Raw genomic sequence first — 25,541 nt, 5'->3', positions numbered from 1 at the left:
AATATGGGCACCTTGGAGACGATCAAAGAGTTCAGAGATGAGGGGTAGGGGGTAGCGGTTCTTAACCGTGATTTTATTAAGACCGCGGTAGTCAATGCAAGGACGTAGAGAGCCATCTTTTTTGGACACAAAGAAAAATCCGGCTCCGGCAGGAGAGGAGGATTTACGGATAAAGCCCTTTTTTAAATTTTCTTGGACGTATTCAGACATGGCAAGAGTCTCTGGGACGGACAGAGGATAGATTCTGCCCCGGGGTGGAGTAGTGCCCGGGAGGAGGTCAATGGGACAATCATAAGGCCTGTGAGGAGGTAGAGTCTCAGCTTGTTTTTTGCAAAAAACGTCCGCAAAGTCCATATAGGCCTTAGGGAGACCGGTTACATGAGGAAGCACAGGGACACGGCAAGGTTTACTGGGAACCGGTTTTAAGCAGTCCTTGGAACAAGAGGGCCCCCAACTCTTGATCTCCCCAGTGGACCAATCCAGGATTGGGGAATGGAGTTGAAGCCAGGGAAGTCCAAGAAGGATTTCAGAAGTGCAATTGGGGAGAACCAACAGTTCAATCCTCTCGTGATGAGATCCGATGCACATTAGAAGGGGCTCCGTGCGGAAACGTATAGTACAGTCCAATCTTTCATTGTTTACACAATTGATGTAGAGGGGTCTGGCGAGACTGGTCACCGGGATGTTGAACCTGTTGACGAGGGAGGCTAAGATGAAATTTCCTGCAGATCCAGAGTCCAAGAAGGCCACAGCAGAGAAGGAGAAGGCAGAGGCAGACATCCGCACAGGCACAGTAAGACGTGGAGAAGCAGAGTAGACATCAAGGACTGTCTCACCTTTGTGCGGAGTCAGCGGACGTCTTTCCAGGCGGGGAGGACGGATAGGACAATCCTTCAGGAAGTGTTCGGTACTAGCACAGTACAGGCAGAGATTCTCCATGCGGCGTCGTGTCCTCTCTTGGGGTGTCAGGCGAGACCGGTCGACCTGCATAGCCTCCACGGCGGGAGGCACAGGAACAGATTGCAGGGGACCAGAGGAGAGAGGAGCCGGGGAGAAGAAACGCCTCGTGCGAACAGAGTCCATATCCTGGCGGAGCTCCTGACGCCGTTCGGAAAAACGCATGTCAATGCGAGTGGCAAGATGGATGAGTTCATGTAGGTTAGCAGGGATTTCTCGTGCGGCCAGAACATCTTTAATGTTGCTGGATAGGCCTTTTTTAAAGGTCGCGCAGAGTGCCTCATTATTCCAGGATAATTCTGAAGCAAGGGTACGGAACTGTACGGCATACTCGCCAACGGAAGAATTACCCTGGACCAGGTTCAACAGGGCAGTCTCAGCAGAAGAGGCTCGGGCAGGTTCCTCAAAGACACTTCGAATTTCCGAGAAGAAGGAGTGTACAGAGGCAGTGACGGGGTCATTGCGGTCCCAGAGCGGTGTGGCCCAAGCCAGGGCTTTTCCAGACAGCAGGCTGACTACGAAAGCCACCTTAGACCTTTCAGTGGGGAACTGGTCCGACATCATCTCCAAGTGTAATGAACATTGGGAAAGAAAGCCACGGCAAAACTTAGAGTCCCCATCAAATTTATCCGGCAAGGATAGTCGTATTCCAGAAGCGGCCACTCGCTGCGGAGGAGGTACAGGAGCTGGCGGAGGAGATGATTGCTGGAGCTGTGGTAGTAACTGTTGTAGCATAACAGTCAGTTGAGACAGCTGTTGGCCTTGTTGCGCAATCTGTTGTGACTGCTGGGCGACCACCGTGGTGAGGTCAGCGACAACTGGCAGAGGAACTTCAGCGGGATCCATGGCCGGATCTACTGTCACGATGCCGGCTGGCAGGTAGTGGATCCTCTGTGCCAGAGAGGGATTGGCGTGGACCGTGCTAGAGGATCGGTTCTAAGTCACTACTGGTTTTCACCAGAGCCCGCCGCAAAGCGGGATGGTCTTGCTGCGGCGGTAGTGACCAGGTCGTATCCCCTAGCAACGGCTCAACCTCTCTGGCTGCTGAAGATAGGCGCGGTACAAGGGAGTAGACAGAAGCAAGGTCGGACGTAGCAGAAGGTCGGGGCAGGCAGCAAGGATCGTAGTCAGGGGCAACGGCAGAAGGTCTGGAATCACAGGCAAGGAACACACAAGGAACGCTTTCACTGGCACTAGGGCAACAAGATCCGGCGAGGGAGTGAAGGGGAAGTGAGGTGATATAGGGAAGTGCACAGGTGAAAACACTAATTGGAACCACTGCACCAATCAGCGGTGCAGTGGCCCTTTAAATCGCAAAGACCCGGCGCGCGCGCGCCCTAGGGAGCGGGGCCGCGCGCGCCGGGACAGAACTGACGGGGAGCGAGTAAGGTACGGGAGCCGGGGTGCGCATCGCGAGCGGGCGCTACCCGCATCGCGAATCGCATCCCGGCCGGAGGTAGTAACGCAGCGCCCCGGGTCCGTGGAACCGACCGGGGCGCTGCAGTGAGGGAAGTGTAGCGAGCGCTCCGGGGAGGAGCGGGGACCCGGAGCGCTCGGCGTAACAGTCCCTTCTTGAATGTGGCACAAAGGGCTTCGTTGTTCCAGTTCAGTTCGGAGGCTAAGGTGTGAAACTGAATGGCATAGTCACCCACGGTAGAGCGTCCTTGGGTCAAGTTTAGTAAGGCAGTCTCTGTGGAGGAAACCTGGGCGGGTTCCTCGAAAACATTCCGGAACTCTTGGCAGAAGCTCTGGACGGAAGAGGTGGCTGGATCAGCGCAGTCCCACAGCATTGTAGCCCAGGCCAGGGCCTTCCCGGAGAGCAGACTGAGGATAAAGGCTACCTTGGCTCGCTCAGAAGGAAATTGGTCAGACAGTAGCTCGAGGTGAAGAGAGCACTGTGAGAGGAACCCTCGGCACAGCTTAGGATCTCCATCATACTTGTCTGGCAGAGACAGACGGATTCTGGGTCCGGTGGCAACTGCAGGCGGAGGAGATGCAGCAGATGCAGATGGAGGAGCTGGCTGTTTCTAAGAAGGCAGGAGCTGCTGCAACATGGCGGTTAACTGGGCCAGCTGCTGACCTTGCTGGGCCACAATGGAGGTGAGGTCCGCTAGGCTTGGCAAAGGATCATCAGCGGGATCCATGGCCAGATCTTACTGTCACGAACCGGCAGGACTGGTAGTGGATCCTCTAGACCAGAGAAGCAATGGCACGGGCCGTACCAGGGGAACGGAGTCTAAGGGACTACTGGTCTTCACCAGGGCCCGCTGCAAAGTGGGATGGACTTGCAGCGGCAGGTAGCCCCCAGGTCGTTCCCCCAATAGTGGCTCGACCTCTCTGGCAGCTGATATGGTGAAGTACACAGGGAGCAGGCAAAGGCGTAGTCGGACGTAGCAAAGGTAAGGGCTGGCGGCAAGGATTCACAGGCGAGTAGACGGTAGCAACGGGTTCGGCAACAGGCAAGGAGATACAGGCTACAAGGATCGCTTTCTCAGAGGCACAAGGCACAAAGATCTGGCAAGGGCAGGAAGGGGCAGGCAACTTTTATTGGGAAGGAGAAGAGGTTATTAGCCAGCGCACCAATCAATGGTGCGCTAGCCCTTTAAATTTACTGAAGGTGGTGCGCCCTAGAGAGCGGGGCCGAGTGCATCGGGAAGCAGAGAGTGTCGGCTCAGAGAACGAGGCGCCGGGTAAGAAAGACTGGGACGCGGCGCGTGAGCGGGGACCAGCCGCCATGGCAGCCACGTCCCCGACACAAGGGATCCCGTGCTCTCGGTCAGTGTGTCTGAGTGGGAGGCACCCGGAATCCCGAGGAGAGGGGTCAAGGAAGTGGGCACTCTGGTCCGGAGGCGGGGATCGGAGCGCTCGCTGTGACAGACATCACATTCCCTATCTTTTGTATAGGGGATAAGATGTCTAACTGCTGAGTACCCCTTTAAAGGACATCAAATACAAGGATGCACGTTGAAGTGTCCTTACAGTAAGGGAAATGTAGGACAAACATCCAGGAGCTTAAAAAAAGTGCCGGTCTGGACATAAATCGGCTATGAATAGAATATTAGCCAGTAAAGGAGATGATGTGTCGGGAAGTGATGGTGAGACTACATTGGTAAAGAGTCAGGGCATAATATTATAGATCTTATATGGCAGATAGTGGAGTAGGTGACAGTTCAGACCAATCAGGAGTTGAATAGAAAACGTCTGCTCCAAAGGGAAAAGTATTGGATAACTGAGTTAATACCTTAACACAAAAAGGCATGAATTAATGAAGAAATGTAGTTTTAAAGCATTTTTATAGTAAACCTGTAATGCTGCTAGTAATTTATTACCTAATACTCTATTTTCAGAAGCGCCATTATATAATGTGACCTTGTACTATGTACCGTATACACAGCTGTGCTCTTGTGTTAAAGGTCCCATGTACCCAGAAGTCTATGCGCATGAATAAGGGGGGTCCACCGCTGAAACCTTGTGCCGTGACCTGGGAATTTAAGGATTATGTCTGAACTTCTGCAACTGAATCATGTTCCCTAGACACACAGGATTATTAGGGATATTATGGAGTTGACAATTTAGCAAGTTTACGTCCGAGATACACTTGCCATACCATTATTATTGTTGTTATTGCTTTTAATGGTATTGGACCCTTATAACATAATACATTCACCAACTTCTCACCTGCTTTTTAAGTTTTTTTTTAATCTACTATAATTGTATTTAATTATAAATATTGTGATACATTTTTGTTCCCTTGGACGTTAATCCCCTGATGAATACACCGTCACAGGTGCAGGAAATGCGTAAAGAGGTCAGGGATTTAAAGGGTACATTAGGGTAGGTTTCAGAGTGGGGCCTCCCTTCTAAGGGTGAGTAACACTAGTCAAGAAGGGTCTAATGGGGATATTGATAGGAATATTTCTCTTACCCACCATGTTATCCCTCCCCTTTCCTCATAAGGTCCCCCCTCTGGACTCCCTAATTATTGCAATACATCACTCCATCTTTTGATGTGTTTGCAATGGTTAATTCTTCATGTATTGTATATTTATTGATATTTGTACACAAATTGTTGATATGATCTAATATTTTTAATGGTTTAGTAAAAGTTAAGTTTTAACCATTTCATGCTCATCCTCCATTTTGTTAATTAGTCGTAGAGGAATTGTACTTTTACAGGGGGGCAGCATACCTGACATATGCAGTAATTATATGAACTTCTGCTGGCAATGAATTAAACCTAACTAAAGGCGATCTACAGAGCAATAAAGAGACAACCATGATGTGGAAGAAACGGTGGTCAGTACGGTGAGGGATTTCCTGAGGGAACTTTTCTATGAGTCTTAAATATATTTGAGGCGTTCAGCCATTACAATATCGCTCAGCAATTGTGTTACCTGAGTGTGTGTATACCCTCCTTTATACTATCTGTTATACCTCGGTTTCCACACAGGGGGCGCTCCATGTCTTTGTGCTATTTATTCTGGCACTAAGAGCAGTGGAGGTATGCCTGACATTAGCAGTATCTAGGCTCACTCCACTTGGTCTCCTCAGGATTATCAGATCTGAGAATAAGACATGAATAAGGCCAAGGCCAGACCCAGACAAGGTTAGAAGCCGAAGAAGGCACATAATGGATGAACCATATTCCAATTACCAGAGACAAATAGATTCAATACACCGAGTGCCAAATAGCCAAGTCAACTTATCAAAAAACTCAGTAACTCATCCACAAAATTCACTGAAACTAAGGAGGAGTCCCGGTCCAATCACATAGGTACGGCACATTAAAGGGGTTTTCCGGTGCTTAAACAATTTATCCCCTATCCAAAGGATAGATAAGATAAGATCCACTATCCCAGCGGCGGGACTCCCGCGATCAGGCATCTTATCCCCTGTCCTTTGGATAGGGGATAAGATGTTTAACCCCTTAAGGACACATGACGTTCTCATACGTCTCCATTTCCGAGTCCTTAAGGACACATGACGTATGAGAACGTCATGTGTTTTACCGCCCCCCCGCAACCATCTGGAGCGGAGCCGGTGCCCGATGCCTGCTGAAATCGTTCAGCAGGCATCGGGGCATATCGCCCAGGGGGGTCATTATGACCCCCCATGTCGGCGATGGCCGAAGATCGCTGGACAATTCAGTCCAGCAATCTGCGGCGGATTCCGGGTCAATCGGGTCTCCAGTGACCCGGTGACCCGGAATTATTGGCTGATCGGGGCCGTCAGAGACGGCCCCGATCAGCCAGAGCCAGCAGGGGTGAGGTGGCCTTGGTGCCACCTCACGATCGCCCTGATTCGTCGGCCGGATTACCGGCCGACCAATCGGGGCGCCTGCTGCGGGTGTCACTCCCGCAACCCGCTCCGCCCCTCTTCCGGAGGACGTGAGCGGGTGCGGGACGTGCACCCCGGGTGCTGGGGACCCCGATCCCCGCGCCCCTGTTGGGATCGGGGCCCCAGGAGCAGCGATGGCGGCGGCGACGACGAGGGACTGACCTGTGCGGCAGGATCGTTGGAGGTGAGTGACAGCCTCCTGCTGTTGCTTAGCAACAGCTCCCAGCATGCAGGGAGCTGTAGTTATGCAACAGCAAGAGGCAGACCACCACAACTCCCAGCATTCCCTTATGGGCATGCTGGGACTTGTAGTTTTGCAACAGCTGGAGACACATTCTTTCTATGGAAAAGTGTACCTTCAGCTGTTGTATAACTACAACTCCCAGCTTGCACAATCAGCTAAAGTGCATGCTGGGAGTTGTAGTGGTGCATCTGGTGGTTGCATAACTACAACTCCCAGCATGCCCGTTGGCTGTCGGTGACTGCTGAGAGTTGTAGTTTTGCAACAGCTGAAGGCACACTGAGTTAAGTAGCAAACCAGTGTGTCTCCAGCTGTTGCATAACTACAATCCCCAGCATCCCCAGCAAAAGTAGTATGCCTCCAGCTGTTGCATAACTACAACACCCAGCATGCCCTTCCGCTGTCCGTACATGCTGGGGGTTGTAGCTTTTGCAACAGCTGAAGGCACACTGGTTGCAAAACACTGAGTTTGTTACCAAACTCGGTGTTTCACAACCAGTGTGCCTCCAGCTGTTGCAAAACTACAACTCCCAGCATGCACTGATAGACTGTACATGCTGGGAGTTGTAGTTTTGCAACAGCTGGATGTTCCCCCCCCCCAATGTGAATGTACAGGGTACACTCACATAGGCGGAGGATTACAGTAAGTATCCGGCTGCAAGTTTGAGGTGCGGCAACATTTCTGCCGCAGCTCAAACTGCCAGCGAGAAACTACTGTGAACCCCCGCCCGTGCGACTGTACCCTAAAACACTACACTACACTAACACAAAATAAAATAAAAAGTAAAAAACACTACATATACACATACCCCTACACAGCCCCCCTCCCCAATAAAAATGAAAAACGTCTGGTACGCCACTGTTTCCAAAACGGAGCCTTCAGCGGTTGCAAAACTACAACTCCCAGCATGCACTGATAGACCGTACATGCTGGGAGTTGTAGTTTTGCAACAGCTGGATGTCCCCCCCCCCCCCCCCAATGTGAACGTACAGGGTACACTCACATGGGCGGAGGATTACAGTAAGTATCTGGCTGCAAGTTTGAGCTGCGTCAAATTTTCTGCCGCAGCTCAAACTGCCAGTGAGAAACTACTGTGAACCCCCCGCCCGTGCGACTGTACCCTAAAAACACTACACTACACTAACACAAAATAAAAAGTAAAAAACACTACATATACACATACCCCTATACAACCCCCCTCCCCAATAAAAATGAAAAACGTCTGGTACGCCACTGTTTCCAAAACGGAGCCTCCAGCTGCTGCAAAACAACTACTCCCAGTATTGCCAGATAGCCGTTGACTAGGCATGCTGGGAGTTTTACAACAGCTGGAGGCACTCTGTTTGGGAATCACTGGCGTAGAATACCCCTATGCAAGTCCCTAATTTAGGCCTCAAATGCGCATGGCGCTCTCTCACTTTGGAGCCCTGTCATATTTCAAGGCAACAGTTTAGGGCCACATATGGGGTATCACCGTACTCGGGAGAAATTGCCTAACAAATTTTGGGGGGTATTTTCTGCTATTACCCTTTTAAAAAATGTAAAATTTTTGGGAAAACAAGCATTTTAGGCAAAAAAAATATATATTTTTTTACATATGTAAAAGTCGTGAAACACCTGTAGGGTATTAAGGTTCAAATTACCCCTTGTTACGTTCCCCGAGGGGTCTAGTTTCCAAAATGGTATGCCATGTGTGTTTTTTTGCTGTCCTGGCACCATAGGGGCTTCCTAAATGCGGCATGCCCCCAGAGCAAAATTCGCTTTCAAAAAGCCAAATGTGACTCCTTCTCTTCTGAGACCTGTAGTGCGCCAGCAGAGCACTTTTTACCCCCATATGGGGTGTTTTCTGAATCGGGAGCAATTGGGCTTCAAATTTTGGGGGGTATTTTCTGCTATTACCCTTTTTAAAATTGTAAAAATTTTGGGAAACCAAGCATTTTATGTAAAAAAAATATATATTTTTTTACATATGCAAAAGTTGTGAAACACCTGTAGGGTATTAAGGTTCACATTACCCCTTGTTACGTTCCCCGAGGGGTCTAGTTTCCAAAATGGTATGCCATGTGTTTTATTTTTGCTGTTCTGGCACCATAGGGGCTTCCTAAATGCGGCATGCCCCCAGAGCAAAATTTGCTTTCAAAAAGCCAAATCTGACTCCTTCTCTTCTGAGACCTGTAGTGCGCCAGCAGAGCACTTTTCACCCCATGCGAGGTGTTTTCTGTATCGGGAGAAATTGGGCTTCAAATTTTGGGGGGTATTTTCTGCTATTACCCTTTTTAAAAATGTTAAATTTTTGGGAAACCAAGCATTTTAGGTAAAAAATAAATATATTTTTTTTACATATGCAAAAGTCGTGAATCACCTGTAGGGTATTAAGGTTCACTTTGCCCCTTGTTACGTTCCCTGAGGGGTCTAGTTTCCAAAATGGTATGCCATGTGTTTTTTTTTTTGCTGTCCTGGCACCATAGGGGCTTCCTAAATGCGGCATGCCCCCCAAAAAACATTTGTCGCTCCTTCCCTTCTGAGCCCTCTACTGCACCCGCCGAACACTTTACATAGACATATGAGGTATGTGCTTACTCGAGAGAAATTGGGTTTCAAATACAAGTAAAAATTTTCTCCTTTTTACCCCTTGCAAAAATTCAAAAATTGGGTCTACAAGAACATGCGAGTGTAAAAAATGAAGATTTTGAATTTTCTCCTTCACTTTGCTGCTATTCCTGTGAAACACCTAAAGGGTTAATACACTTACTGAATGTCATTTTGAATACTTTGGGGGTGTAGTTTTTATAATGGGGTCTTTTATGGGGTATTTCTAATATGAAGACCCTTCAAATCCACTTCAAACCTGAACTGGTCCCTGAAAAATAGTGAGTTTGAAAATTTTGTGAAAAATTTCAAAATTGCTGCTGAACTTTGAAGCCCTCTGGTGTCTTCCAAAAGTAAAAACTCATAAATTTTATGATGCAAACATAAAGTAGACATATTGTATATGTGAACCCAAAAAATATATATTTTGAATATCCATTTTCCTTACAAGCAGAGAGCTTCAAAGTTAGAAAAATGCAAAATTTTCATTTTTTTCATCAAATTTGGGGATTTTTCACCAAGAAAGGATGCAAGTTACCATAAAATTTTACCACTAAGTTAAAGTAGAATATGTCACGAAAAAAAAATCTCGGAATCAGAATGATAACTAAAAGCATCCCAGAGTTATTAATGTTTAAAGTGACAGTGGTCAGAATTGCAAAAAACGCTCCGGTCCTTAAGGTATAAAATGGCCTGGTCCTTAAGGGGTTAAGCACCGGAGAACCCCTTTAAACAAGATGGCCACTGAAATATAGAGAGGCAGACTTTTCGTGGAAAATACTTAAATACTTACCTCACAATGGGGGGGGGGGGGGGCAGATACCATGTGGGATCTTTTGTTTAAATGGCCATAATCAATAAAAAAAACAGTCACAATATATCATATATGTCCTAGAGACGCGCTTCATTAGTATCAGGCTCTGTCCTTCTGCATCTGACAACAGGTATGAATGTGCAAGTGCAGTATATATAGGTATAAAATCTATATATGGTCCATACCATATTTGTACATAACAGTTGCTGGATTAAGGGCAGAGCCCGATACTTCCGAAACGCGTCACTAGGACATATATGATATATTGTGACTGTTTTGCTTGATTATGTTTATTTCAATAAAGGATCTACCAGGGACTTGTGATATATAGAAGGGGAGAGTGACTTAAGGGAGGAACACTCTAATTTAAACAGGTACCCTGCTGCCCCAGTATTTGGAACATTTTGGGTGTGTGACGTCATGGCCACACCGCTTGTGCTGTCACGTCAAGCCCCCTCAATGCAAATCTATGGGAGGGGGCATGACATACTTAGCGTTCTATATGAATGCTGCTGGGACCTCTGCTATATCCTGCTGCTGGGACCTCTGCGATCAGACATCTTATCCCCTTTCCTTTGGGCTAAATGACTGCGATGTGAGTCCACCATGATGATGCTGCTTTCTTTTTATTAACTGGCTATTTCCTGTTGGGTTCCCTCCCTCCAACTACAAGTCACAGGATCCCTTGTTTGTAAGTGTGAGGTCACTTTTCTCTCTCCCATACATCAGCCACCCCACCCATTGCAGCATACCTGGGACAATTCCCTGGAGCCCTGTGGAGAATGATCGTCAGCCCACCCAGAAGTGGCTCCACTAATTGAAGCACAGACAGGCTCAGTTTAAACACCTGACTAGAGATGTAATGTCTTGGGCCGCATTGCAAGCTGGGAAAACCTGAGATGACACTCATTTTGTATGCTGTTAAAAATGAACATCAGGGCAAAGATCACATAAGAATTGCAAGACCCTTATCAAACACAGGTACAGACACTCTATAATGAACTACACTGACTTTACAGCCCCTGTAGCATAGTCAAATAAAAAATAAAAAATCCCGGAATATATCTTTAAAGGGGTACTCCTCCCCTAGACATCTTATCCCCTATCCATAGGATAGGGGATAAAATGTCTGATCATGGAGGTCTCGCTGCTGGGGACCTCCGTGATCTTGTCGGGGGCACCTCAGACATCCGGGGCACGGAGCAAACTTCGCTCCACTTTGGATGACTGCCAATGCGGGGTGGAGGCTCGTGATGTCACAGTCACAGCCGCTCGTGATGTCATGGCCATGCCCCCTCAATGCAAGTCTATGGGAAGGGGAGTGATGCCCGTGTAAACGAATGCTAGGTGCAGCAGGGAGATCCTTTGAATAGGGGATACGATTTCTAGGGGTAGTGTCCCCCTTTAAGGATGAGTTAGCTGCAATTCATCTCACTAGCTCTCCTGAGGAGTTGTCTCTAGTTACTGGAGTGAGTGTAGGATCTGGATGGCTTTCGTGCCTGTCAAGTCTCCTCCAAATGAACCCATCGAGCTGGTGCAGCCGGTATTCTCTTCCCTGTTCCCTCAGCGGTCTGTGACACTTCTATTGTAGATAAGAGGGACGTCATGGCTGTCTGCTGCTCCTTGATAACCAGGAGGCTGACCTCATTCCACATGGTGTAATCCAACATGTTACTGAGTGAATGTTTCTCTGGAGTTATCCAATGTGAAAGTAATTTTTGGTTCCACTCCCATTATGGGGTTTCAGAAGCTTGCGATGCGGGGTGGAGGCACGTGACATCATGGCCACTCCCCCTCAATGCAAGTCTATGGGAGGGGGCATAACAGCCATTACGCCCCCTCCCATAGACCAGCATTGAGGGGGCGTGGCTGTGATGTCACGAGCCTCCAGCACTGCACCCGATGCTTTAAACAAATGCGAGGTGCAGCAGGGAGATCACAGGGGTCCCCAGCGGCGGGACCCCCGTGATCAGACATTTTATCCCCTATCCTTTGGATAAGGCATAAGATGTCTAACGGTGGAGTACCCCTTAAAATGGATTGTCTGGGATGAATAAATAAATTCAGCTTTCCAGGGTTCTAAAATAACAAAGTGTTGTTGGGCTCAGTCTGATCCTCACTGCTTACCCAGAGGACCTGATCTTCTGATGACATTCTAACCTTTATGGAGCCAATGCCCAGCCTCAGCAGTGGTCTTCAGGGCCTTCAAAACGTCATATGGGAGTCATCCGGGCAAGTTATCAGAGGCAACGGAGGGGGACGGCAGCAGGGATGGTGGACTCAAGCAGAAGACATGTTGGTGATAAGTTCTTAAGACACCTCATCACCCCTGCGACTGTGCCATGATGTCCCCACTGTTTGAGTCGGAGGCCATTTCTATCTATATCAAGGAGAATGTGGAGAGATGTTTCATCCAGAAGTCCACCCCCTCTACTGCTGCAGGTTTCTCCTTCATATGGAATAGATACAATAGAGACCAAGGCGTAAGGATCGTGGTCTGAATAAGAACATGATCAGATATTCTCCACTACCTATCTCTGAATCATAGAGAGTAATTTCTTTACCAATCTGGAGGGACAAACAACCCAATAGTGATCATAGAAGGAGACGCATGGAAGACCATGACCAGCTCCCCGGACGGTGGCTATAAACTCTGCTTATTCCCCTCAGTCTACGTAATGTCTCAGAAATCAAAGAGGATTTTCTATGCCAACTTAAGTTTCTTTGGAGACTTAAGTGTAGAAAGGAAAAAAAAGATGGCGTGCAGAGCTTTAGCACATTGCAGGGTGACCCTCTATTAAGGAGTGGTACACTCCATTGTCTAGCTGCATATGACCCATTTTAGGGTAGTAGAGGACCTCTGGAGATAGCTGCTGGTGGTTCCAGATACAGAGTTTCCATTAAACCCTGAGTCACAATTTATACAGACTATCAAACTCCTTGTGTTCCCCATCATTGTGCCCTCAATACCCCATAATGACAAAGTGATCACAGAAGGGTCTGAAGATTTTCTGAATGCATCGTACAATGACCGTTCAGAATGTCCTCCGCACCCAGTGCAATATCCTATTATCTAGTCAGCAAGATGTCACCTGCCCCATGGGTATAATATAATATATAACTTCTCTATCACTCACCCAGAAAGAGGGGGAACCAGCACAGTCCAGCCGCCATCTTCAGGGACCAGCACAGCCAAACTGCCATCTTTAAGGACCAGGGCAGCCAAGCCAACACCTACAGGGACCAGCACAGCCGAGCCAACACCTACAGGGACCAGCACAGCCGAGCCAACACCTACAGGGACCAGCACAGCCGAGCCAACACCTTCAGGGACCAGCACAGCTGAGCCAACACCTTCAGGGACCAGCACAGCTGAGCCAACACCTTTAGGGACCAGCACAGCTGAGCAAACACCTTCAGGGACCAGCACAGACGAGCCAGCACCTTCAGGGACCAGCACAGCCGTGCCAACACCTTCAGGGACCAGCACAGCTGAGCCAACACCTTCAGGGAACAGCACAGCCGAGCCAACACCTTCAGGGACGAGCACAGACGAGCCAACACCTTCAGGGACCAGCACAGACGTGCCAACACCTTCAGGGACGAGCACAGACGAGCCAACACCTTCAGGGACGAGCACAGACGAGCCAACACCTTCAGGGACCAGCACAGATGTGCCAACACCTTCAGGGACTAACACAGTGCAGAAAACTGATGAGTACTTGTAGATTTGCTCATAGATGATCCACAACTCTCTCAGACAGAAAGCCACAGAAAGACTGGAGGCTTCCTCTAACCACGCCACAACTAAGATAACAAGCAGAAGTAACGAAGGCTGAAAACATGAAGTGTCACCGCGTCAGAACAGCTTCTATATATACAACACATTAGGAACAGTTCTGCACCATTTCACTTTTTCCCCATTTTGTTATGTTTCTCCTTGTGCTTAAATAAAAACCTTACAGATTCTCCCTTCATCTGGCACTTGATACCCCATAATGTTCAGTGGCCTCCATTATTCTTACATGGGAAAAGAAGGAACAACAAGCACTCTACCTAGAGCTGCCACCCACAAAATCAAGTAATCGGAGGATAAGGGTCTTTTGTAAGAGAAGAAAGCGAGAACCAAATGGTCACTGAGCTCTAGAGATCCTGTGTACAGATGAGAGAAACTTTTAGGTCCAGAACCCTCTCTGCCGCCTCAAAAATCTGGACTTTATGACAGAAAGAAGCCTCTTCACCTGCCCAATACCATCCCTGCAGTGATCATGGTGGGGGCAGCATCATGTCTGGAGGAAACCAGGTACTGTCCATCACCTGCCCAATACCATCCCTGCAGTGATCATGGTGGGGGCAGAATCATGTCTGGGGGAAACCAGGTACTGCCCATCACCTGCCCAATACCATCCCTACAGTGATCATGGTGGGGGCAGCATCATGTCTGGAGGAAACCAGGTACTGCCCATCACCTGCCCAATACCATCCCTACAGTGATCATGGTGGGGGCAACATCATATCTGGGGAAACCAGGTACTGCCCATCACCTGCCCAATACCATCCCTGCAGTGATCATGGTGGGGGCAGAATCATGTCTGGGGGAAACCAGGTACTGCCCATCACCTGCCCAATACCATCCCTGCAGTGATCATGGTGGGGGCAGAATCATGTCTGGAGGAAACCAGGTACTGCCCATCACCTGCCCAATACCATCCCTACAGTGATCATGGTGGGGGCAGAATCATGTCTGGAGGAAACCAGGTACTGCCCATCACCTGCCCAATACCATCCCTGCAGTGATCATGGTGGGGGCAGCATCATGTCTGGGGGAAACCAGGCACTGCCCATCACCTGCCCAATACCATCCCTACAGTGATCATGGTGGGGGCAGCATCATGTCTGGGGGGAAACCAGGTACTGCCCATCACCTGCCCAATACCATCCCTACAGTGATCATGGTGGGGGCAGCATCATGTCTGGAGGAAACCAGGCACTGCCCATCACCTGCCCAATACCATCCCTACAGTGATCATGGTGGGGGCAGCATCATGTCTGGGGGAAACCAGGCACTGCCCATCACCTGCCCAATACCATCCTTACAGTGATCATGGTGGGGGCAGCATCATGTCTGGGGGAAACCAGGTACTGCCCATCACCTGCCCAATACCATTCCTACAGTGATCATGGTGGGGACAGCATCATGTCTGGAGGAAACCAGGTACTGCCCATCACCTGCCCAATACCATCCCTACAGTGATCATGGTGGGGGGCAGCATCATGTCTGGAGGAAACCAGGCACTGTCCATCTCCTGCCCAATACCATTCCTACAGTGATCATGGTGGGGGCAGCATCATGTATAGAGGAAACCAGGCACTGCCCATCACAAGCCCAATACCATCCCTACAGTGATCATGGTGGGGGCAGCATTATGTCTGGGGGATACCAGGCACTGCCCATCACCTGCCCAATACCATCCCTACAGTGATCATGGTGGGGGCAGCATCATGTATAGAGGAAACCAGGCACTGCCCATCACCTGCCCAATACCATCCCTACAGTGATCATGGTGGGGGCAGAATCATGTCTAGAGGAAACCAGGCACTGCCCATCACCTGCCCAATACCATCCCTACAGTGATCATGGTGGGGGCAGCATCATGTCTGGAGGAAACCAGGTACTGCCCATCACCTGCCCAATACCATCCCTACAGTGATCATGGTGGGGGCAGCATCATGTCTGGGGGAAACCAGGCACTGCCCATCACCTGCCCAATACCATCCCTACAGTGATCATGGTGGGGGCAGCATCACGTCTGGGGGAAACCAGGTACTGCCATCACCTGCCCAATACCATCCCTACAGTGATCATGGTGGGGGCAGCATCACGTCTGGGGGAAACCAGGTACTGCCATCACCTGCCCAATACCATTCCTACAGTGATCATGGTGAGGGCAGCATCATGTCTGGGGGACAAAGAGACTGGTCAGGGTTGAGGAAAAACTAAATGGCAAAATACAGAGATATTCTTAATGAAAATCTGATGTAGAGTTCTCTGGACTTCATACTGGGCAGAAGGTCCTCTGGAACAACCTATTGAAAAGGACTCATCATCCATCTGTTTTGTACTCCCTTGAGTCCCCTCGTAAATAATTTTGAAATATCTTTTCTCTGCATTGTGTCATTTCTTTTCTGCACCTCCTGGCAATGTATAACTTAATACATAACTGGGTGTTACCAATGCCGGTGACTTTAATGGGTACCAGCTACATGATACCTCCCGTGCTGCATGCGGTACGACCCTTTGTTCAGTGGTCTGTCCTTCATTTGATTCATGGTGACACTGAACTGAGCGTCCATCAGCCGGTTGTGCCTGTCATGTTCTTTTGGTCCCGGGTTCCCTGAGCAGTCAGGTATGACACCCTGAGGAGGTTCTAGACCTAGGAGACCTCAGAGCCTCGTACCTGACTGACCGGGACCATTACCAGGAGGACTTCTCTATCACAAACTCCGTTGTGGAGCCGTCAGTTTGTAGTATCACTCATCTCTGATTGAAAATGAAAAAAAGAGAATAGAATCATCCGACCCCCATAGTCAGCATTTACCCCTATAATGATCAGCCCATAAAGCCTCCATATGCACTGGAAAGATTTAGCTCTTCCTGACAACCATTTATGGGGCCCTCATGGCATTGCCCAGGTCATCCAGTCCACTACTAAGGGGTAAGAAAAAAGTAGAAAAAAAAGGAGTAAGAGGAACCAACTAGTCATTGGGCTAAATATGAGCCCCACTGACAATCTAGGACCTATTGAGCTTCAGGCCAGGCCTGGTCATACATGTAGCGGAGAGTTGCTCACTTCTCCTTACCTCCCTAAGTGTAGCATAGTGTGTGGACCAAGAGCAAGTAAGAAAGGGGTCCTCATCTTACACTACAGTGTTCTCTCAAGGGGTGCCCCCTTCTCTGGTGCCCCCTGCTGACAAAGTATTGGGATTTCTCATTGCCTCCTCACCAATGACTGTTATTTATATCTGTTGAATTTATCCCTGTGTCTGGGGTCTATATACACCCCACAACATCAAGACACCCCACCTGCATATACCTGATACTACACTAGGGAGCACCAAAGACTAACACCGGTACCGTGGCCCCCCAAGTGGCTAGACCAGACCTCATAACGTGGGTTTATCTGTGGGACCCCTTGTGACTGTGACAGCTGTGACATTGTATGGCCCATGCAGCTGTATGCCCTGCTCCCCTGGGTTGTGTTCTGTAGCTCTATCAAAACATGTCTACGCTCAGTCAGTCTATGTGTGAAAACTCGTGATAGCTGTGGCATTGTATGGCCCATCCATCCACAGGTCCTGCTCCCCTGGGTTGTCCTCCTGGTTCCCCAGCTCTATCAGTAGATGTCTATACTGTGTCAGTCTATGTCTGGCCCATCAAGCTGCAGGTCCTTCTCCCCTGGGTCGTCCTCCCTGTTCCCCAGATCTATCAGGAGATGTCTACACTGTGTCAGTCTATGTCTGGCCCGTCCAGCTGCAGGTCCTTATCCCCTGGGTTGTCCTCCCGGTTCCCCAGATCTATCAGGAGATGTCTATGCTGTGTCAGTCTATGTCTGGCCCATCCAGCTGCAGGTCCTTCTCCCCTGGGTTGTCCTCCCTGTTCCCCAGATCTATCAGGAGATGTCTACAATGTGTCAGTCTATGTCTGGCCCGTTCAGCTGCAGGTCCTTCTCCCCTGGGTCGTCCTCCCTGTTCCCCAGATCTATCAGGAGATGTCTACGCTGTGTCAGTCTATGTCTGGCCCATCCAGCTGCAGGTCCTTCTCCCCTGGGTTGCCCTCCCAGTTCCCCAGATCTATCAGGAGATGTCTACGCTGTGTCAGTCTATGTCTGGCCCATCCAGCTGCAGGTCCTTCTCCCCTGGGTCGTCCTCCCTGTTCCCCAGATCTATCAGGAGATGTCTACACTGTGTCAGTCTATGTCCGGCCCGACTATCTGCTGGTCCTTCTCCCCTATGTTGTCCTCCCAGTTCGGTTCCCCAGATCTATCAGGAGATGTCTACACTGTGTCAGTTTATGTCTGGCCCGTCCAGCTGCAGGTCCTTATCCCCTGGGTTGTCCTCCCAGTTCCCCAGATCTATCAGGAGATGTCTACACTGTGTCAGTCTATGTCTGGCCCGTCCAGCTGCAGGTCCTTATCCCCTGGGTTGTCCTCCCGGTTCCCCAGATGTATCAGGAGATGTCGATGCTGTGTCAGTCTATGTCTTGCCCATCTAGCTGCAGGTCCTTCTCCCCTGGGTTGTCCTCCCGGTTCCCCAGATCTATCAGGAGATGTCTACACTGTGTCAGTCTATGTCTGGCCCATCTAGCTGCAGGTCCTTCTCCCCTGGGTTGTCCTCCCGGTTCCCCAGATCTATCAGGGGATGTCTATGCTGTGTCAGTCTATGTCTGGCCCATCTAGCTGCAGGTCCTTTTCCCCTGGGTTGTCCTCCCGGTTCCCCAGATCTATCAGGAGATGTCTACCCTGTGTAAGTCTATGTCTGGCCCGTCCAGTTGCAGGTCCTTCTCCCCTGGGTTGTCCTCCCAGTTCGGTTCCCCAGATCTATCAGGAGATGTCTATGCTGTGTCAGTCTATGTCTGGCCCATCTAGCTGCAGGTCCTTTTCCCCTGGGTTGTCCTCCCGGTTCCCCAGATCTATCAGGAGATGTCTACACTGTGTCAGTCTATGTCTGGCCCATCCAGCTGCAGGTCCTTATCCCCTGGGTTGTCCTCCCGGTTCCCCAGATCTATCAGGAGATGTCTACGCTGTGTCAGTCTATGTCTGGCCTGTCCAGCTGCAGGTCCTTATCCCCTGGGTTGTCCTCCCGGTTCCCCAGATCTATCAGGAGATGTCTATGCTGTGTCAGTCTATGTCTGGCCCATCTAGCTGCAGGTCCTTTTCCCCTGGGTTGTCCTCCCGGTTCCCCAGATCTATCAGGAGATGTCTACACTGTGTCAGTCTATGTCTGGCCCATCCAGCTGCAGGTCCTTATCCCCTGGGTTGTCCTCCCGGTTCCCCAGATCTATCAGGAGATGTCTAAGCTGTGTCAGTCTATGTCTGGCCTGTCCAGCTGCAGGTCCTTATCCCCTGGGTTGTCCTCCCGGTTCCCCAGATCTATCAGGAGATGTCTATGCTGTGTCAGTCTATGTCTGGCCCATCTAGCTGCAGGTCCTTTTCCCCTGGGTTGTCCTCCCGGTTCCCCAGATCTATCAGGAGATGTCTACCCTGTGTCAGTCTATGTCTGGCCCGTTCAGCTGCAGGTCCTTCTCCCCTGGGTCGTCCTCCCTGTTCCCCAGATCTATCAGGAGATGTTTACACTGTGTCAGTCTATGTCTGGCCGGTTCAGCTGCAGGTCCTTATCCCCTGGGTCGTCCTCCCTGTTCCCCAGATCTATCAGGAGATGTCTACACAGTGTCAGTCTATGTCTGGCCCGTCTATCTACAGGTCCTTCTCCCCTGGGTTGTCCTCCCAGTTCGGTTCCCCAGATCTATCAGGAGATGTCTACACTGTGTCAGTCTATGTCTGGCCCGTCCAGCTGCAGTTCCTTATCCCCTGGGTTGTCCTCCCGGTTCCCCAGATCTATCAGGAGATGTCTACACTGTGTCAGCCTATGTCTGGCCCGTCCAGCTGCAGGTCCTTATCCCCTGGGTTGCCCTCCCGGTTCCCCAGATCTATCAGGAGATGTCTATGCTGTGTCAGTCTATGTCTGGCCCATCTAGCTGCAGGTCCTTCTCCCCTGGGTTGTCCTCCTGGTTCCCCAGATCTATCAGGAGATGTCTACACTGTGTCAGTCTATGTCTGGCCCATCCAGTTGCAGGTCCTTAACCCCTGGGTTGTCCTCCTGGTTCCCCAGATCTATCAGGAGATGTCTATGCTGTGTCAGTCTATGTCTGGCCCACCTAGCTGTAGGTCCTTTTCCCCTGGGTTGTCCTCCCGGTTCCCCAGATCTACCAGGAGATATCTACCCTGTGTCAGTCTATATCTGGCCCGTCCAGCTGCAGGTCCTTCTCCCCTGGGTTGTCCTCCCAGTTCGGTTCCCCAGATCTATCAGGAGATGTCTATGCTGTGTCAGTCTATGTCTGGCCCATCCAGCTGCAGGTCCTTCTCCCCTGGGTTGTCCTCCCGGTTCCCCAGATCTATCAGGAGATGTCTACACTGTGTCAGTCTATGTCTGGCCCGTCCAGCTGCAGGTCCTTATCCCCTGGGTTGTCCTCCCGGCTCCCCAGATCTATCAGGAGATGTCTACCCTGTGTCAGTCTATGTCTGGCCCGTTCAGCTGCAGGTCCTTCTCCCCTGGGTTGTCCTTCCGGTTCCCCAGATCTATCAGGAGATGTCTACACTGTGTCAGTCTATGTCTGGCCTGTCCAGCTGCAGATCCTTCTCCCCTGGGTTGTCCTCCCGGTTCCCCAGATCTATCAGGAGATGTCTACGCTGTGTCAGTCTATGTCTGGCCCGTTCAACTGCTGGTCCTTCTCCCCTGGGTTATCCTCCTGGTTCGGTTCCCCAGATCTATCAGGAGATGTCTATGCTGTGTCCGTCCATGTCTGACCCGTCCAGCTGCAAGTCCTTATCCCCTTGGTTGCCCTCCCAGTTCCCCAGATCTATCAGGAGATGTCTACGCTGTTTCAGTCTATGTCTGACCCATCCAGCTGCAGGTCCTTATCCCCTGGGTTGTCCTCCCGGTTCCCCAGATCTATCAGGAGATGTCTACCCTGTGTCAGTCTATGTCTGGCCCGTTCAGCTGCAGGTCCTTCTCCCCTGGGTTGTCCTCCCGGTTCCCCAGATCTATCAGGAGATGTCTACACTGTGTCAGTCTATGTCTGGCCTGTCGTGCTGCAGATCCTTCTCCCCTGGGTTGTCCTCCCGATTCCCCAGATCTGTCAGGAGATGTCTACGCTGTGTCAGTCTATGTCTGGCCCGTTCAACTGCTGGTCCTTCTCCCCTGGGTTATCCTCCTGGTTCAGTTCCCCAGATCTATCAGGAGATGTCTATGTTGTGTCAGTCTATGTCTGGCCCATCTAGCTGTAGGTCCTTTTCCCCTGGGTTGTCCTCCAGGTTCCCCAGATCTATCAGGAGATGTCTACACTGTGTCAGTCTATGTCTGGCCCGTCCAGCTGCAGGTCCTTCTCCCCTGGCTTGTCCTCCTGGTTTCCCAGATCTATCAGGAGATGTCTACACTGTGTCAGTCTTTGTCTGGCCCGTCCAGCTGCAGGTCCTTCTCCCCTGGGTTGTCCTCCCGGTTCCCCAGATCTATCAGGAGATGTCTACACTGTGTCAGTCTATGTCTGGCCCATTTAGTTGCAGGTTCTTCTCCCCTGCGTTGTCCTCCCGGTTCCCCAGATCTATCAGGAGATGTCTACACTGTGTCAGTCTATGTCTGGCCCGTCTAGCTGCAGGTCCTTCTCCCCTTGGTTGTCCTCTCAGTTCCCCAGATCTATCAGTAGATGTCTACGCTGTTTCAGTCTATGTCTGACTCGTTCAGCTGCAGGTCCTTCTCCCCTGGGTTGTCCTCCCGGTTCCCCAGATCTATCAGGAGATGTCTACGCTGTGTCAGTCTATGTCTGGCCCAACCAGCTGCAAGTCCTTCTCCCCTGGGTTGTCCTTCCAGTTCCCCAGATCTTTCAGGTGATGTCTACACTGTGTTAGTCTATGTGATGAAGACTGTGACCGGTCTGACAATATCCGTTGAGGATGGACGCCTCCAGATAAAGTCTCAACAGCAATTTCCTCAGTGTTTCTGACTAATCACTCTATATTTATTATTAGACTTGCTTGTTCCTCATATGAAAAACATTTTAAGGAAACATGAGCTCAGTCGGCAGCAAGGTATGAAGGGAATGCGTCAGAGTGTGCAACTACCCCCACCCTCTTCCTCTTCTCCTGCTTCTCCCACCAATGTGCAGTGAATGATAGGGGAGGGTGAGAACCTGCAGAGGCCCCATCTATAACAATACAGCATGGGGTCAGCAGCATGGAGGAGGTGTGGAGTGTGAACAGGGCAGGAAGGAAGTAAAGATGAAAAATTACACCACGAGAACGTTCATCACCACGTTATTCCCTATAGAAGGTCACAGAGTGAGGGCTAACATGATGTCTCTAATCTGTCATCAACCAAAAAGATACAAAAAGTGGCTATGTGGCCTCCAAATCAATGAAATATGTGCAAAATCATTCAGTCATGTTCAGGATACAGCTTTAGATCAGTCTCACGGCGTCTTTCTCAAGCGTAAAATAGTGATACATGACAAAGTTATATATGATACGTGATACAAAGTTATATATGATACGTGATACAAAGGTATATATAATACGTGATACAAAGTGATAGAAAGTGATACAAAATGATACAGTTATATGTGATACAAAGTTATATGTGATACGTGATACCAAGAGATTTATGATATGTGAGGTAAATTAGTTAAATTAGTTCGTTTTATATACAAGTCTGTGGTCAATTGCCTATTTTTGATGGTGACCGATGTGTCCAAGAATTGAACTGCTTCACATGTAAATGTCAAAGGAAACCGAATATTGTGTTAATCTGACTAAGATATTGAAGAAAATCTGATGATCTTTTATTTCCCAGATGTCAAGCAATGCTAGAATAGCTCCGATCCTGAGCCTCCGCTACCTCGGAGATGGGGTACATATCTGCGGCACGTGTCTCCACCCAATGGAGAATCCAGCATCTGGATGTGGGGTCCTGATGGGAACATTTGTGAGAAAAAAAACTAAACTAAAGTAAAGCTAACTTGGAACTAACTTTGTGTTACATAAAGAAAACAACCATGTATAACCTAACTAGGGATCGACCAATATCGTTTTTTTAGGGCCGATACCGATAATCGGTGCAGGTTAGGGCCGATAGCCGATAACTTATACCGATATTCCAGTATAAGTTATCGGCTATTTAACCACCTGCGACACCGCAGCAGATCATTGATTTAAAGCGGGCGCTTTAAATCAATGATCTGCAGTGGCTTTTGCGGGGCCATAGGCCGCCGCCGCCGCCACCACCCGCTTCTCTCCCCTACCTGTCAGGGTGGTCCGGGCCATCCATCCATCGTTCATGTAGTGTCCGGGGGCGTTCCGGGTGGAGGGTGGTCTGGTCCGGGCTGTCCTTCTCTGGGGGTCCTCTTCTCCACTCCGGGCGGGCTCTGACCTAGTACGCTGCATAGACGCCGCTGCGCAGTGACGCCCGTGCGCAGCGATGCACCTGACGTCACGGCGTAGCGGCGTCTATGCAGTGTACTAGGCCGGAGCCTGCCTAGAGTGGAGAAGATGACTGCCGGAGAAGAAGGACAGCCCGGACCGGTTCACTCTTCACCCGGAACGCCCCCGGACACTACAGGAAAGAAGAATGGATGGCCCGGACCACCCCCATTACGGGTAAGTTAAATTTTTTTATTGACTCGGAGGGTGGGGGAGGGGCCCGACCGGTATAGCGGTATGGGCAAAAATCCATACCGGTATACCGCCCAGCATCACGGTGGGGGGTGCGACGCGGTGCGGGGGGTCAGGGGTGCGGTGCGGTGGGTCGGGGGTGCGGCGGGTCGGGGGGTGGAGGTCGCGGTGCGGTGGGGGCGGTGCGTTGGGGGCGGTGCGGTGGGGGCGGTGCGGGGGGCGGTGCATTATCGGCTTATCGGCAACATAATTGCCGATACCGATAATGCCCAAAATCGTGATTATCGGCCGATAATATCGGCCATACCGATAATCGGTGGATCCCTAAACCTAACAAACAGTATAGTAAATAATAACACAGAATCAGACAAATGCTATGTGTATATAAGTCGCACCAACAAGAAAATCTGCAGCTCACCCTAATCTTTGCCCTAGTGGCAGTTGGGTACCTTCAGTTGGTGCAAATAGATGGGGCCATACAAAGTCCTGTTCTGCAGTGTTACTTGGGGTAGGATGAAACTTTCAAAATGTCAGCAAACAGAGATCAAGGTCTTTTATCCGTATGTGAGATCAACCATGAAAAGTCTTTTGGAGGATAATACCTACAATAATCCCAGGGGGTTACATATATATCATCTAAAACAAAGGAGGAGGTGTAAGTCCCTGATTTCATCCCTCCACAACCATTATTTGATTATCTTCTGGTACACTAGTCAGAAAATTACCCCCCATCCCCCAGTGGATCGATTGTCTCCAGTCGGGTCAGTTATCAGTCATATGCCAGTATTTTTGGATCAATTGTTGAGGCCCTATGCACTCCCTTTAAAATCCTACATCTGACACTACAGATGATTTGTGTATTATTGAGGATGTGACTGCACCTGAGGGGTCCATAGTTGTGTCCAAATGGCTGTTTCCAGACTAAATAATGTCATTTATTTGAAATTTGTTCAAAGTGAGATCTACAGTCTATTTTCTTCTCTGAGAGGGTGATGATTTTCGAGGACCTCTACATAGACCTTTGTGGACCTCCGGTCAGATTCGGACCATTTCTACCACCAGGAACCATTTGGTGAAATGTCTCTTTGTCACATTTCAGGGACATCTCAGGGACTCACTGACACTGCACAGGTTAACCCTTTGTCACCTGTACCACCTGTTCTTGTCTTGTTCACATTGAAAATGCATCTTTTTGAAGAACTTCACCTTAATGTTTATGGAAGATTTGGAACCCCCATTTCTACTGCTGTGAGAGGCGGGAAGGGTCTTCTGGGCTGGTGGTCCTCTCTAGCTCCCATGATCTCTGTGAGGTCCCGCAGCTGCATGTTCTAAGCTCTCCCCTCCTCCACGTTCCCAGCTCCTCAGATAATCTATTTACCAGCCACTTCTTCACCCCCAACTTAGCACCCATAATGGCAGGTGGGCTCCTGTAAAGCCACTGAGGACCCCTGGCCTATCAACCTTCTATTGTAGCTGTAAAAGATGGTAAAGACTTTAGAGTCTTGGAAGTCCTGATCTCAGTATTATGTAAGTCTATGGACTCTTCCGTGTCTACCAGGATCCGCCCCAGAAGACACAAAGCTGAAGCTTCTATAATGTAATTCTATATACAAGAGGAATAATTCATATTCTGTAGGAGAATATAACGTAGAGATGTCTGTGATCTGATATAATGTAGAGATGTCTGTGATCTGATATAATATAGAGATGTCTGTGATCTGATATAATATAGAGATGTCTGTGATCTGATATAATATAGAGATGTCTGTGATCTGATATAATATAGAGATGTCTGTGATCTCCTGATATAATATAGAGATGTCTGTGATCTGATATAATGTAGAGATGTCTGTGATCTGATATAATGTAGAGATGTCTGTGATCTGATATAATATAGAGATGTCTGTGATCTGATATAATATAGAGATGTCTGTGATCTGATATAATATAGAGATGTCTGTGATCTGATATAATATAGAGATGTCTGTGATCTGATATAATATAGAGATGTCTGTGATCTGATATAATGTAGAGATGTCTGTGATCTGATATAATATAGAGATGTCTGTGATCTGATATAATATAGAGATGTCTGTGATCTGATATAATATAGAGATGTCTGTGATCTGATATAATATAGAGATGTCTGTGATCTGATATAAT

General features: G+C 49.3%; 2 protein-coding genes across 2 annotated transcripts in view; both read right to left on the bottom strand.

The window, feature by feature from the left end:
• LOC130324858 (integrin alpha-D-like) overlaps positions 1 to 13,395 on the bottom strand; it is a 95,726-nt gene extending 82,331 nt beyond the window's left edge. Inside the window, exon 1 of the mRNA XM_056553273.1 lies at positions 13,077 to 13,395. Within this exon, the coding sequence (XP_056409248.1) occupies positions 13,077 to 13,143 (67 nt within the window). The 5' untranslated portion in view covers positions 13,144 to 13,395. The remainder of the gene's footprint in view (positions 1 to 13,076) is intronic.
• On the bottom strand, positions 13,234 to 16,293 carry LOC130324856 (putative uncharacterized protein FLJ45035). Its single transcript, XM_056553272.1, has 3 exons — positions 16,211 to 16,293; positions 13,737 to 13,746; positions 13,234 to 13,632 (listed from the first exon to the last, which is right to left on the bottom strand). The coding sequence occupies exons 1-3, from the start codon at positions 16,291 to 16,293 to the stop codon at positions 13,234 to 13,236; spliced, it is 492 nt and encodes a 163-aa protein (XP_056409247.1).
• Positions 16,294 to 25,541: the final 9,248 nt, after the last annotated feature.

This window comes from Hyla sarda, unplaced genomic scaffold, assembly GCF_029499605.1.
Source record: "Hyla sarda isolate aHylSar1 unplaced genomic scaffold, aHylSar1.hap1 scaffold_267, whole genome shotgun sequence".
NCBI classification, from domain to species: domain Eukaryota; kingdom Metazoa; phylum Chordata; class Amphibia; order Anura; family Hylidae; genus Hyla; species Hyla sarda.
The sequence above is the reverse complement of the archived record's forward strand: the minus strand, read 5'-3'. Positions and strand labels throughout refer to the sequence as shown.